Here is a 13839-nt window from a genome sequence, read left to right on the forward strand (position 1 = left end):
AGGGATCAAAACCACCAAGATATAGGTTCTGTCTATTAAAAGCAGGAGGAGAATGAAAACAATTTGTTTCTATGGTTCAATGGTACATGGTTCTTACAAAAAAAAACCTCACTTAAATCCCAAGTAATATAAATAAGCATCACTTAACCCCTTCATCAGAGGATCATTTACTACCCCATACAAAAAGTGCTCCAGATATCTGAGTCTTTGTAATTAAAGGTTTTGCTTATATTAGAAAAGTTGCACCAATTTAACTAAAGTCAGTCTATCTGAACTGATGCAGAAATAAAATTTTAACCAACACATAAATGGGTATAACATGTTGGTAAATTACTAAATAAGGATAAACTTGCAAGGATTAAAAATGGTTTAAGTGTGTCTTCTTTTGGGGTCCAGTCTAGGTTCATTATGTTGATTTAGTTAAACTGGTGAAACTTCCCCGATGAAACTCCACCATTTGACAACTAATCCAATTTCTTCTTGGCCTTAGTGTTCATTTTGCCACATGGCTTGAATACTATTGTGTCTATCTGAGGGTTCTTTTCGATCCCAAAATTCATTTAATGTAAGTAAACAGTTCTTCCAGTCTGATCCCTAAGTATTGGTTTGCTATTCATATGCTGCTGGATAAATCCCATTAGATGTAAGTGCTTAGCTTCAACTCTGGACATTATCGCAACTGTAGCTACTCCTCTCAGACTTACACAGGATATCGAAGTCTCCTCTATCCAGACTCTTATTGAGGTAGAGAAGCCCGGTTTTTTCTTTTATTTGAAACCAATGATTTTCATAGGGTCCAACGCGATAGATAAAGAGCTGCTGGCAGAGCTGAAAGTGGGCCACCTCCCCATGTGAATCCCTCAAGGCACGGATGTGCAGTAGCGGCGTACCCGCTGGCTGATCAATGTAGACAGTCTCCGAATAATCTTTCCTAGGGAAGTAGAGACCAAAGGAAGCTGCAAAGGAACACAAACAGGAGAATTGTTAAAGCTGAATGAACTCTGGGTAGACACTGTCGTAAGAGGTGCATTTCTAAAGAACTGGAAGCTCCATTTAGTAAGTGCATAGGAAGATATAACAGCGGACCCAGATCCTGAGCTGGTGTAAATTGGTATAGCTCTACTGAGTTCAATGGCGCTACCTCAGTGTATATCAGTTGAGGATTTGACCCATAATTTATGTACAAGCAACGAGAATTCCCCCTGGAAGCCAAATTGCTTAGTTGTAAACAAGACCATAGCCACAGCAGAGAGCCTAATGGAGCATTTCTTGTCAAACTTCAGATAAACTCACATCAGCAATTCCCAGCTGCTTTTCCATTCTCACACAAATTGTTTTCTTCTCTGAATAATATCATTTATGGTGAAATCTTATTGAGGAAATAAATACAGTTAGATGAAAAAACATTAGGAGGTATTGCCCTAAGCTGAATCTCAGGGTATGTCTACACCACAGGATTAATCCGAATTTAGATAATTCGAATTTGGGAAACAGGTTGTATAAATTCGATTGTGCGCGGCCACACTAAGCACCTTAATTCGGTTTTTAACCACATTAATTCGGTGGTGTGCGGCCACACTACCCCATTAATTTAAACACAGTAATTCGGTGGTGTGCGGCCACACTAACCCTAATTCGAATTAACAAAATCGATTTAGGCTCTACTCCGTTCGTCGAGGTGGAGTACAGAAATCGATTTAAAGGGCCCTTTAATTCGAATTAACTGGCTCTGTAGTGTGGACGGGTGAAGGGTTAATTCGGATTAACGCTGCTAAATCCGAATTAATCCCGTAGTGTAGACCAGGCCTCTGTCTTTCAAGTCACACAGTCCAAACACTCAATTTCTATTCAGATGAAAAATGTGTAAGTACATCAGTGGCTTTCAAACTTTGCCCTAGTGTGGACTTCTTTTTAAGTAGCGATTTTTCTTGTGGACACCTCTCCTCCCATACAAACCAACCAACCCACCCGACCCCTTTTCTAAAGTAAATGGTACTCCACGCCATTAAATAAATCCATAGATTATCAGGCCAGAAGGGACCAGTCTGACTTTCCTGCATAACACAGGTCATGGGACTTCCCTGAATTAACTCCTGTTTGAGCTGGAGCATATCTTTTTAGAAAACACCCAATCTTGTTTTTAAAATGTTCAGAAATGGGAAAAAATTTACCCCAGCCTTTCATAAAATTCTTCCAATGATTAATTACCCTCACTTTTGAAAATGTGCACCTTATTTCTAAGCTGAATTTATCTAGCTTCAACTTTCAGCCACTGGATCTTGTTTTATCTTTGGTCAGTAGATTGAAGAGCCCTCTATTATCAATGTTCTGTTCCCCATGGAGGTGCTTAAGTAAATTTACAACTCATACAAAGATTTTAGGTGTCAGAGATATAAAAACTCAGGATTGATAACACCAATTAAGGCTAAAGGAATTTACTCTCTCTCTAATGCAATGGGTCCGACTGACCCATTGTGCCTCTGTACTGTTTATTTCCTCTCCCTGGTTGTAGACATTTACATTAATTAGGATGCATTCACCCTGTATGAATTCATTTGAGAGTGTAGTGATTGTCTGGTTTCACCCCACATAGTTGATATTAGGGCATTTAGTGCACTGGATGCATACAATACATGTTGTGATAGGCATGTGTAGGACCCCTGGATCTTGAAAGATGTGTTGTGGTGTGTGTGGTGTGTGTGGGGCGGGGTTGATCATTGTAGCAGTGGAAATATGTCTGCAGTTTTTGCATGTTGTTCTGGCAGGGTCTGGTACAGCTTTGATTTGGCCTGTCCTGGTCTGTGGGGAGCTTGCTTCTGATGATGAGCTTGGGGGGCTGTTTGCAGTCCAGAAGAGGGGGTTCAGGAAAGATTTATTTCAGGATGGAGTTCTCATCGTGTATGGCTTGTAGTTGTTTGATACTCTGGGTTCCCTGTAGTGGCAGGTGACAACTAGGGGTGTGCGGTTAAAGGGGGGTTTATTTCTGTATTGAAGCAGGTTCTCTTGAGGTATTTGGGTGGGCCATTCCATGATGTGATCTATTTTTGTGGTGGAGTGTCCTTGTTTGGTGAAGGCAGTTTTGAGTGTGTCAAGGTGTATATCCTGGACTTTCTCCTCGCAGCATAGTCTGTGGTATCTTAGTGACTGACAATCACTATGCTCTCAAATGAGCTCACACAGGAAAACGATAAAAGACAAAACACCACATCACCTATGGGTGAACACTTTTCACAAAGCGATCACCCTATATCTGACCTATGAGTCCTCATAGAAACCTATACAACACTTTCAAAAGTTGAGTCTGGAAGCTTAAATTCATAACTTTGCTGGACACTAAAAATCATGGACTGAACAGACACACTAGATTTATGGCTTATTACAACAATCTGTAACGCACTTACAATACTTGCCCCCTAGCTGCTCCCCTCCCCTTCTTTTCCTCCCTGTGACTGGAGGGATATTAATGGGCCTCTTGACTTGGAACGCTAAACAATCTGTTCCATCTTATATTTAGCTGTGACATTCTGAGTTAGTTTCCCAGACTCGAAGAAGAGCCCAGCGTAAGCTCAAAAAGCTTGTCTCTCTCACCAACAGAAGTTGGTCCAATAAAAGATATTACCTCATCCATTTTATTGGTGCAAAGCCCTTTTTGCCCAAAACTGGACCCACTTTTACTGGACATTTTCCCATGATGCCCCAACAGAAATGGGAAGTAGGCTGCCAAAGCATCTTCAGAATAGCAATGGGCTAACATTTCCTCAGCTGCACATTACTGAAGGATCCATTTTAAAGAAGGAAAAGAAGATGGCAAACCCACTGTGAATTAAAGGCCTATGATGTCACTTGGAAAAACTACACAAGCCACAGTACTCTCTCTCATGATTACATCATCAGCATCGCTGCATGGAATTACATCCTCATGTTTTACAGTTGACCGTTATTTAGCTACATGTAATTTGCATTAAATAAATTAATAAAGCAGGCAAAAACTTACCAAAATAATGTTGAATTAAGAAGGCAGCCAGCTGTAATCTTTTAAAAAGAGCATACAATAGATTTTTGGTGGGGGATGGGGAAGCTAAAAACCAGTGACTCCTGACCCCCCATTACCCAACTTATTTTCTTTTCTTTCTCCAAAACAATTTGCATTTGATATTCAGCACTGAGATTTTTGTCAGCAACATGCACTGTTTAATAAGGGCATCTTTAAAAGACATACTTTTGGCCCATTCAGTCTACTGTTGCTTCTAACTGAAGGCCATACAAACATTATCTCCACACGTCATTGCAACTCAATATTTTCAGGGATACGAGAGTTAAATATGTATAACATAGTTAAGGAGAGACATACTTGTATCGGAAAGATGCAAAGAGGAGTGAAAAAAATTATTTAAGGTGGTACAAGAAGTAACAAAATAGAGGTAAATTAAGGAAGATAAGACTATACAAACCAAAAAGAAGGCAAGGTCCCTGCCTATGGTCTAAATTTAACCTGAATATTGGGGGAAACGCCTCTTAGTGAGATCCAAATAAATTATCCAGTAGTAGGCGGGAGGACTAAATGAACTAATAGAACTTTTCCATCGCTAATTCCTATGATTCAATTCAAACACAGGTTTGCTTTATGTACCTTTTAATACCGTACTGAATTGATTGTTGATTAAAAATTAAAACATTAAAATACACCACTGTGCATTTTCAATAGAGACATTATTCCTACTCAGTTAGGCCAGTAAAGTATGTAATGAACAACTGAGCCAAATCTCATTCACCTTACAAGGAGTGGTCCTATCACAAGGAGAAAGCAAACCAGGCTTGTCAAAAAATGTTAGCAATTACGATTTCTGTGTTTCAGCAAGAGAATTTTACTTAATTGGAACCCTGAGGTCTAGAACACTGAAGTGCTTTTCAGAACGCCTCCATTCCATTTAAGTAATTGAGATCCTTGCAAAAACTAATGAACATGTTTAACTTTATGCATCTGAGTAGTTTCACTGTAAAGTGGCAACTGCGATACTTGAATTTCATCATCGGCCAGACTTTCAAAAGGGCTCAGAATTTTGGGTGCTGAGCGTTTTTGAGGATCTGGCCCCTTGAAAATCTGGCTCTGAACTCAGCCCCGAAGTGTTTACAGGATCACGGATTTAAATTGTACAGGGACTAGTAATTCACTGTATATTTAACCTTCCTCTTTTTAAAACAAACAAACAAACAAACACAAATTGTCATAACTAGTACCCACAGTAGGAACTCACTTGCTAGAAAAAGGCTGCAATCCAAAATCTAATCTGGCATTGGGTAATGTGGAAAATAAAGCTTAGAATTTTGAAAAGGATGGTTAGGGCTCATATATAAAGCAGCATGATCAACTATTGTGAAATGTGTTAAAAATATAAATTCACTTGTAAGCTGAACATGATACATTATTGCTAGTAGGAAAGGGTGATTTTTCTTCCCCTCTTCAAAACTAAAACCCTTTGGAATAGAATGTTGGCAGTGTAATTAGCAGCTTTATTGGGTCTTGGCTTTGATTGTGATTCAGGAACACATCCCGGTTCGGGACAGCACTTAAGAATATTCTGAACTTGAAATATATGCTTACCTCTCATTGGAACTTAAACATATGCATAAGTGCTTTCCTCATTTGGGAACATAATTACATCACCTCAGCTGTGACAAAGCTAGCTACCATTTAAAACAATATAGCTTTTCAACACATTAACATCTCATGGAGATTAGAATGTTTGGAACATTACAGTACTTTATTTAGCTATTTTTCTAAGACTGTTATTTCTGAATTGTTGACCCAATACAATGACATTCACACTTATTAATGGTGCAGCTATCACAAAATTACCCAACGCTGTTGACATTAATTACTGGTATTGTAAGCCACCATTTGTGTATTGCTTCTGCTTAATTTAACCCATTGCAAGAGTTGTAGCTGCAACAGGTAGTTCAGGTCACAACTCTACCGTAATGATTATAAATACATACACACACACACATACCTCACTCTATATTTATATGCACAGTCTGTTATACTGAAGGAGAGCTTTCTTCTCATTTCTTCTGATAGGTTACATTCATTCCTTAAATTTTGATAAGTTCAAACCCAACTCAATAAACTATCCATCTGCCATCTATGCTGCAGGAGGGAGAGGCTTCTAACCCTGGCTAAGCTTCCTAAACAAGATAATTTTTTTGCTGTGTTCCAGTTGCAGCACCTTTTTTTACTGCCTATAATGAGCAAGAGCAGAATTTGACTTTCTGATCCCAAGTTGAGTTGGCAATGTGCCAGAAGAAACATCTTTTTTATTTATAAAGTGAGCAAATTTGGTAGGAAAATCACAGACACAAATAAACAAGAAATCCCATACAACATTCACAGTCATCTTTCAGAGTATAACTGCTGTCCTTTGGATAACAGTTAATTGGAAGAGATGTGCTTGAAGATTAATTAACCAAGACAATTGATATCTAAACATGTCAAAAAATATTTGACAAATCATCACCACCACTGAAAATTCAGTTACATTGCACCTGCTACTCTTCTTACTTTGCCAGTGGCGTTGTGTCTTGAAAGTTGGGTTGAGAGAACCAGTTTCAACAAAGAAAGAAACCCACTTAAAACTTGAAAGTTCATTTCTAAAAAGGAATAAAACAAAACTTGTCTAAGGTCTAATCATTCTGCTAGGCACTTCTAGTTTTTGGCCAGGAGCAGAAGTGAGAATGTTATACATTACCGCATATTTTTCTGTTTTTTTCTGAGTCCTGACCTGAACGAGAAGCAGTTCAAACATCAAAAGAAAAAATCTAATCTCCACGGAGCCAGATTTTTAAAAAGATGAGTTTTGCAGATTCAAATTGTTCAGGTCAGATTCAGCTAAGCATTCAAATGTACAATGGCTTATCTGAACCAAAGCCGAATTCCAACGTCTTCCTGCCCTACTTACAGGGTGCACAGGAACGCACTTCATACAGTTGCTTATATAACATGTATTCAACATACTTGTTTTCTCATTTTGGTTGAAAAATTTGCAGCTTGGAAAATTTCAACCAGTTATTTTTTCTCAGGTTCTGCCTTAGCTTGGAAAGCTGTGTATTTGTTGTTTGCCATTATAATCAGAGCTAGCCAAAATATTTAGCATTTAAACTTTATTTTTAAACATGCATTACATATTTTTCTTGAAAAAATTATCCATTTTCAGCTGGATGATAAAATTTTCAAAAGCACTTAAGCAACTGAGGAGTTTACGCCCTGTTTTCAGAAGGGCACTTAGGCACTAGAGTCTAACTTTCCATGAGACTTAATTTCCTAAGACACTTTCTGAAAATGGGATTTGGTGCTTTTGACAATGTGAAAGCAATTCAAATTACATTTTAATACAACCTTGCACTTACAGCAGGGATTTCCATCAGAGAATTTCAAATAATTATACAATAAATATTCAAAATTTTTCTGGGAAGTGCTATCAGCCCCATTTTACTGAAGGGGAAACTGAAGCACGGACTACATTAATTGATCTGTTAGAAAACAAATCAATCGTAGAGGTAGGAACAGAACCCAGATCTCTCAAGTCACGTTCCTGTGCATTATCCAAAAGATCATGCCAATAATGAGAAATCTTTTGCTTTTTTTTCCAGTGCCATTACTTTACGTTTACATGTACATTTGATGCAATACTTTGACAGTTTCATCCAGTTACATATGAGCTTTGATTTTCACTTACTCTACACTCAAGCTGTAGTACCAGAGATGTTCAAATAGCAAAGTTACCAACCAATGGAGCTTCCAAGAATCCAAATGGCTGCATTTGAATGAATCTAGAATATCTCACCTCCCTGATCAATGGGTATAACGACCATTGGCATTTAAAGAAATTATGCTTACATATCCCCAGTAAAAAGCAATATGACATTATGGAACAGAGTCAGAATCCGGTTGAACATTAGGTGTACCCATTTGCACAGATCTCTGTGATTGTGGAAGCTAGAAAACATAACAGAATCTAATTTTTATTTAAAACACTATTTTCACAGCGCTGTGTGTGTGTGTGTGTGTGTGTGTGTTTAATCCCTTAATTGTCACATGCCTCTTTATCTAAGTGCATTGTACTCAGGTACCTAAGCACAGATGGTCTTCTTTTGAGGTTCTCAATTAATAGATTTTTAAAGCTTTAAGGGATCATTATAATCAAATCGTCTGATCCTGCAGAACACAGACCAAAGAATAAATCTATGTAACCCAATAATTTCTGCTTCACGCCCATAACTTCTCTTTGAGCTAAAGCATATAGTTTAGAAAGATGTCCAGTCTTCATTTAGAGACGTCAAGTGATGGAGAATCCCCACATCCCTAGGTAAGTTGATCCAGTGATTAATTACTCTCACTGTTAAAAATGTGTGCCTTATTTCTTGTCTGAATTCATCTAGCTTCAACTTGCAACCACTGGCTCTGGTTAGCCTTATTCTGCTAGATGTATGGGTAATCTTACCCACCACATTTCATGAGCTGAAATATGAACTGCATTAACAGAGCTTTAATTGGTTTGCGAGTTAAAATAATACGGAAAATGATTCTCAGCAGCAATATGGAAACTGGAACAAGAGTTGGTTTTCCTTCAACTAATAATATATACATATGTGACACAACCAATTTCCTCTAGCAAAATTTACTCAGGCCTTCTCCATATTGTTGGGGGATAGTGTTACAATTCATGAGAAACAAACCTTTCCCCTTATGTGGAACAAAATCCATACTGAAGAATTTACTCTATGCCTTACTGAAATGGGTGTATAATTACATTAATAACATGCCCCTAATCAGTCCTGACTCTAAAGCCAGGACATTTGTAGAGTAGAGGAGAAAATGATATTAGCTGATAAACATGGGAGTCTGCTGTTAATATTCCACCATTTGTGGCACAGCATCAGATTTCAACAATCAGTTAGATGAGGGGTTTGGCACTGTGTCCCTATTTTGACTACTGTTTATTGGCCATATTCATATCCAATATGAATATTCACTACCTGACATTTGACTCAGAGCATGTGGCAGGGATACACTACCGATATCTGCAATCAAGGGGCTCCCACAAAATTCCTCCCTTCCCACTTAGTCTGCAATAAGCTGTGCTTTTCTGGTCCTTGCAGAAGAGAAGATCAAGGAATCTGCTTATCTAAACACCAACACTTCTTCATGACCAAAAACCAAGGAAGCCACTTGGCAAGAACACTATATTGTCACATCCTGGAAATGTTTATACCTAGTCCCTGAAGAGTGTACAGACAGTATGGAACAGAGTTCAATTCATATAGTTTGAAGGAGGGACATGTGGATTTAGGACCTTGCAAGAGTTACCTTTCCAGGGGAAACTCTTTGAAAATACCCACCAATCTTGTCCATTCCACAAGTATCAAATTGCCCTTCAGAAATATTTTGATGAGTCCCAGGGATATGTCATTTCTGACAGGATTGATTTGACAGTAGCCAGATAGGGGACAAGCTGCATTTCATGCAGGGGAATCAATCTGGTGGCAGAATTTTAAATGAGGGGCTCTTGGGAGAAGCCTTCATCACCTCACTGGTGTTCAGGGGGCAAAAAGAGCAATCTCAGGAATAGAAACCATCTCAGAAATAGTCCTCGTTGAGAATTATTAGGAGATATGGAGTAAGAAAGCAGAATGTTAATAGTGATCAAGAGCATATGTGCTATTACGTAGACTCTGTACTATAATAATGCACTTTGAAGATACTACTAGAACATCTGTGAATGGATCTAATATATAAAATTTGGTTAAATCATAACTGTTCCATTGGGATAGCTGATATATTACAGTATGTACATATTACAGTACATATCACCGCAGAGAGATAAATGCTTCCCTTTTTCAGTTAGGAAAAGGAAGTTTGTTGTTCATCTGTATAAAAATGTAAAAGCAAAAAAATTCTGAGCTAAAACTTGACCCACTGTAAGGTATTACAAGGAAACGATGCATATTGGATGCTTCAGTATGAAGAGAGTTTGATTCAGCCTACAGTTATGCCACAATAAGCCAGGGCAAAGGGCCTGCAGCAGAAGAAATTCTGCCTGGAGAGAGGTTGCAGCAGTGCACCTCCACTCCACAGCTGCAGCTCTAGACAGAAAGGGGCACGCCCAGCACAGTTTGTGTCCTGTAGCCCCAGTATCAGTTAAAGCTGTCCTCCCCATGAACACCATGAGGGAGTCAATTCCGCCCTTATGCAGAGTAACTCCTTTTGCTGCATGTGAATCAAGCCCTGTACGTGGTTATGCCTCGAGCCTAGACAATGTCTTATAAAGTCTTAGCCAATACTCTTTGCTTTATGAGGACCGAAATCAAATTCTGCCATTACTTCACGGAGTGAAGTTTGTGCCATTATTGCATTAGCAGAGCATAGCGCCATGGGAGGACGGGCTCATGCTGCCATGGCTACATTCTATTTTTAGCCCAAGTATGTCTCCTCAAGCTGGGACTCACCCACAGGTCCAAGTACAGACATAGCCTAAGTTTATATCTGAACTTTAGAGAATTCAGTAGATTACTGGTAGCATTTCACCTGTAGCAAACATGTAAAAATGACAGAAGGGATAGTGAGTGATAGACTTTATTGCAATAGCAGCAATGTAAATGGAACACATATGTTTCATGCAATGTGATACTTACAATGTCTCAGGAATTTTGAGGAGATAATGGTAGGCAGAAGCAATCCTAAAGTAGAATACATCCCAGATCTGTTTCTGGGACACTTTTGTTGAACTGGCCTGGTTTAATTTAGTCTAAATGTATCTCTCTCTCTCATTATTATTCGCTTCAGCAGCACTCCACATGCATTCTATTGAGAAAAACCTAGATATTGTGGCTGGGAAGAAAAAAAAAAAACCCTGAAAAAACAAAATTCATGTTCACAGGAAAGGGTCAGATTTGATTAATTTCCCATTTCAAAAAAAATTGAAAGAGTTTCAAAATTGTCCAAGTGTCCCATTGTGACATTTTCTAAACAAAGAACTTCAGTTTTTCAGAGCAAAAATTACTTTGTTTTGAAATTTATTTTATAGTAAACAACATGTAAAAAATGCAAAATGTCAAAATTGAAATAAAACATTTCAAAATTACCAAACCAATACCTCTCAATTGACTTGACACAAGCAATTTTTTTGGATTCTCAGTTTGCAAAAATTTTGAGATTGACATTTTGTCCCATTTTGGGATGGGAATTTTTTTTTTTTTTTTAAATCTCAAAAATTCTCACAGTACAGGAAAACTGTTTCCTGTCCAGCTCTCCTCCAGTCCCAACCTAATAAATATCAGTGAGAGGTGGGTGCCTAATTCCCATTTGTTCATTTGAAAAGTTCTCTCTACCTCTTTTGGTGAATTAGAGCAATTCTCTGTATTTCTAATTAATTTTAATTGCTATCATGTTGGGAGGTGTCCTTCCTCTATTTTAAACTCCACCAGGAAGGCAAGGTTGGGATGCCTTGTTGCTGTGAAGCATCACTTTAAAAAACAAGTGTTAGTTAATCTTAAAATGTTTTTCTTAATTTATTTTCCCAGAGATTGAGCATATATTTAGAAGTATGCAGCTTGACAGAAAGCAAATGACTATACTAAGTGCAATTTTGGCCAACATTGTTTGGATTTCTCATACCTCCATACCCCACATGATACTAGTCAATTAGAGAATATTACATATTCTATGGATATCGTGCATGGGATCAGGGCCGCCCAGAGGATTCAGGGGGTCTGGGGTCTTCGGTGGCAGGGGGCCCCCGCCGCCGAAGTGCCGCCAAAGACCCGGCACTTCGGCGGCGGGTCCCAGGACGGAAGGACCCCCCGCTGCCGAACTGCCGCCGAAGACCCAGAGCGGAAGAAGCTCTGTGGGCCCAGGCCCCGCGAGAGTTTTCCAGGGCCCCAGGAGTGAGTGAAGGACCCCGCTCCAGGGGCCCCGAAAAACTTTCGTGGGGGCCTGGGGCAAATTGCCCCACTTGCCCCCCGCCCCCTCCCCCCCCGGGTACTGCATGGGACACATATGAAAGAGATGGAGAGAATAGCTGTAGATTTTGGCAAGTTCTTCAGAAACCCCGATTCCTTCTTTCTTTTGGCACAGGACTATGTGAACCATGTATGCTGTGCTGCTGTAGCCATGTTGGTCCTGGGGTATTAGAGAGACAACATGGGTGAGGTAATATTTTTTACTGGACCAACTTCTGTGGATCAGAGAGACAATCTTTCGAGCTTACACAGAGATTTTCAGGTCTGGGGAATGTACACAGAATACTAAATACAAAGTGGAACAGATTGTTTAGCATAAGCAGTTAACACATTCTAGGAGACCATTCACAGTGATGTGGTCTCAACATCTCTGCAGTCTACGGGAACCATAACTTTTAAGGGAACCTTATTTTTAAAAGGTTAGGAATAATCAAATATAATTGAACTTTTGGTTAGTAAAGATCTGCAATATAGGAAAAGGGAACTGACTGCAGAATACACATCAGCACAAAAGTTACATCAATACAGCAGTTAATGGCATCTAGTCACACCTGGGTCAAGTTTATAGCATATGCAAGGCAGCAAAAACCTCAGGAAGAAGACATATAAAAATGAACCATTATGTCCATTCCCATTCAGTTCTATATAGACATAGTTTATTTTGTGCTGTGTAAGTCTGGATCTCCAGTGACCTGCATCTGTTTTGTTCTGGTGGCTAACCCTGGGCTGGAAGGTGAGGGGAGAGACAGGAAAAGAAAAAAGGCTAGAATTCATTGCAGAAGGTTCCATACCTCCACTCTTTGCTTTGCTAACAACCATCACTGGTGAAAATCATCACTTCAATGAACTTAGCTCTACATGGGAATGATGTATATCCACTGCTGTCTTTTCAGCAAATTTGTAAAGGGTTAAGTTTGCACAATTATTGGACAATAGGAGATTTTTTTCCCCTCAGCCTGATAATACACTTGAAATCAAGAGGTGAAAGGTAACCTACATTTCTGTGCCTAATGTAAAAAAACGACACTGGGAACCCCTCAGCTGACTGATCATCTGCAGAATGATAAAGCCAGCATCTAGAAAGAGCAATAGAAATTCTGGTTCACAAATCTATAGGCCAGACCATTATTTCTGGCACTACCTGCTCAGGAAGTACTCTCTATATTAGCCATTAGATGCTATTGAGACAATAAAAACTAGAATTAATGATTGCGTTAAATTGTATCCTCATGCATAAACCATGAGGACTCATCTAACATTCATCTGTAGGGTTAAACCCGGCAGCCTATCGACAACTTCAAGCATTGATTTTTTTATTTTTGTATGCAATAACGCAAATAGCTATTTTATAATTGAATTGCACCTATTTTTAGCATTACAAAGGATTTTAACGATTTTAAAATTCTTTTGAAAATAGTTTTACTCACATAAGACCTATTAAGAGGCAATGGGAACACATTTGGAGACATGGCCATACTGAGATTAAGTTTCAGAGACTGAGTGATTTGCTTTGAAAATGACCCCTATCTTTGCCTATGGTATTTTCACTGATAGGTTTGACTGCGTAGGTGACAATGAGAGAGAAAAGTTTACTTTTTTTTCATATTTACCTGTAGGCACAAAAAGATTTATTTAGCTTCGAGTCAGTGTCTGGCTGAATTTCACTGGGAGGGATGGGACAGGAAGATTTCACTGAGACAATGGATACAGTCATCTTAGCATGAATGCACAGCTCCAGTCATGGTATCACACAATTCTATTTGCCTGGCTCAAGAGTAAGGTGTACCTCTTGCAAATCTCTGAGTGGGGCATTTTCACAGTGCC

The 13839-nt window shown here is 39.0% G+C and overlaps 1 protein-coding gene across 1 annotated transcript in view; it reads right to left on the bottom strand.

Annotated features, from left to right (window-relative positions):
* The window catches only part of LOC112118557 (proto-oncogene tyrosine-protein kinase receptor Ret), a 119563-nt gene that overhangs the window by 56678 nt on the left and 49046 nt on the right, over positions 1-13839 (bottom strand). The window contains exon 2 of the mRNA XM_026653773.1: positions 705-956. Within this exon, the coding sequence (XP_026509558.1) occupies positions 705-956 (252 nt within the window). The remainder of the gene's footprint in view (positions 1-704; positions 957-13839) is intronic.

Source organism: Terrapene carolina, unplaced genomic scaffold, assembly GCF_002925995.2.
Source record: "Terrapene carolina triunguis isolate 2854851 unplaced genomic scaffold, T_m_triunguis-2.0 Scaffold148, whole genome shotgun sequence".
Taxonomy (NCBI): domain Eukaryota; kingdom Metazoa; phylum Chordata; order Testudines; family Emydidae; genus Terrapene; species Terrapene triunguis.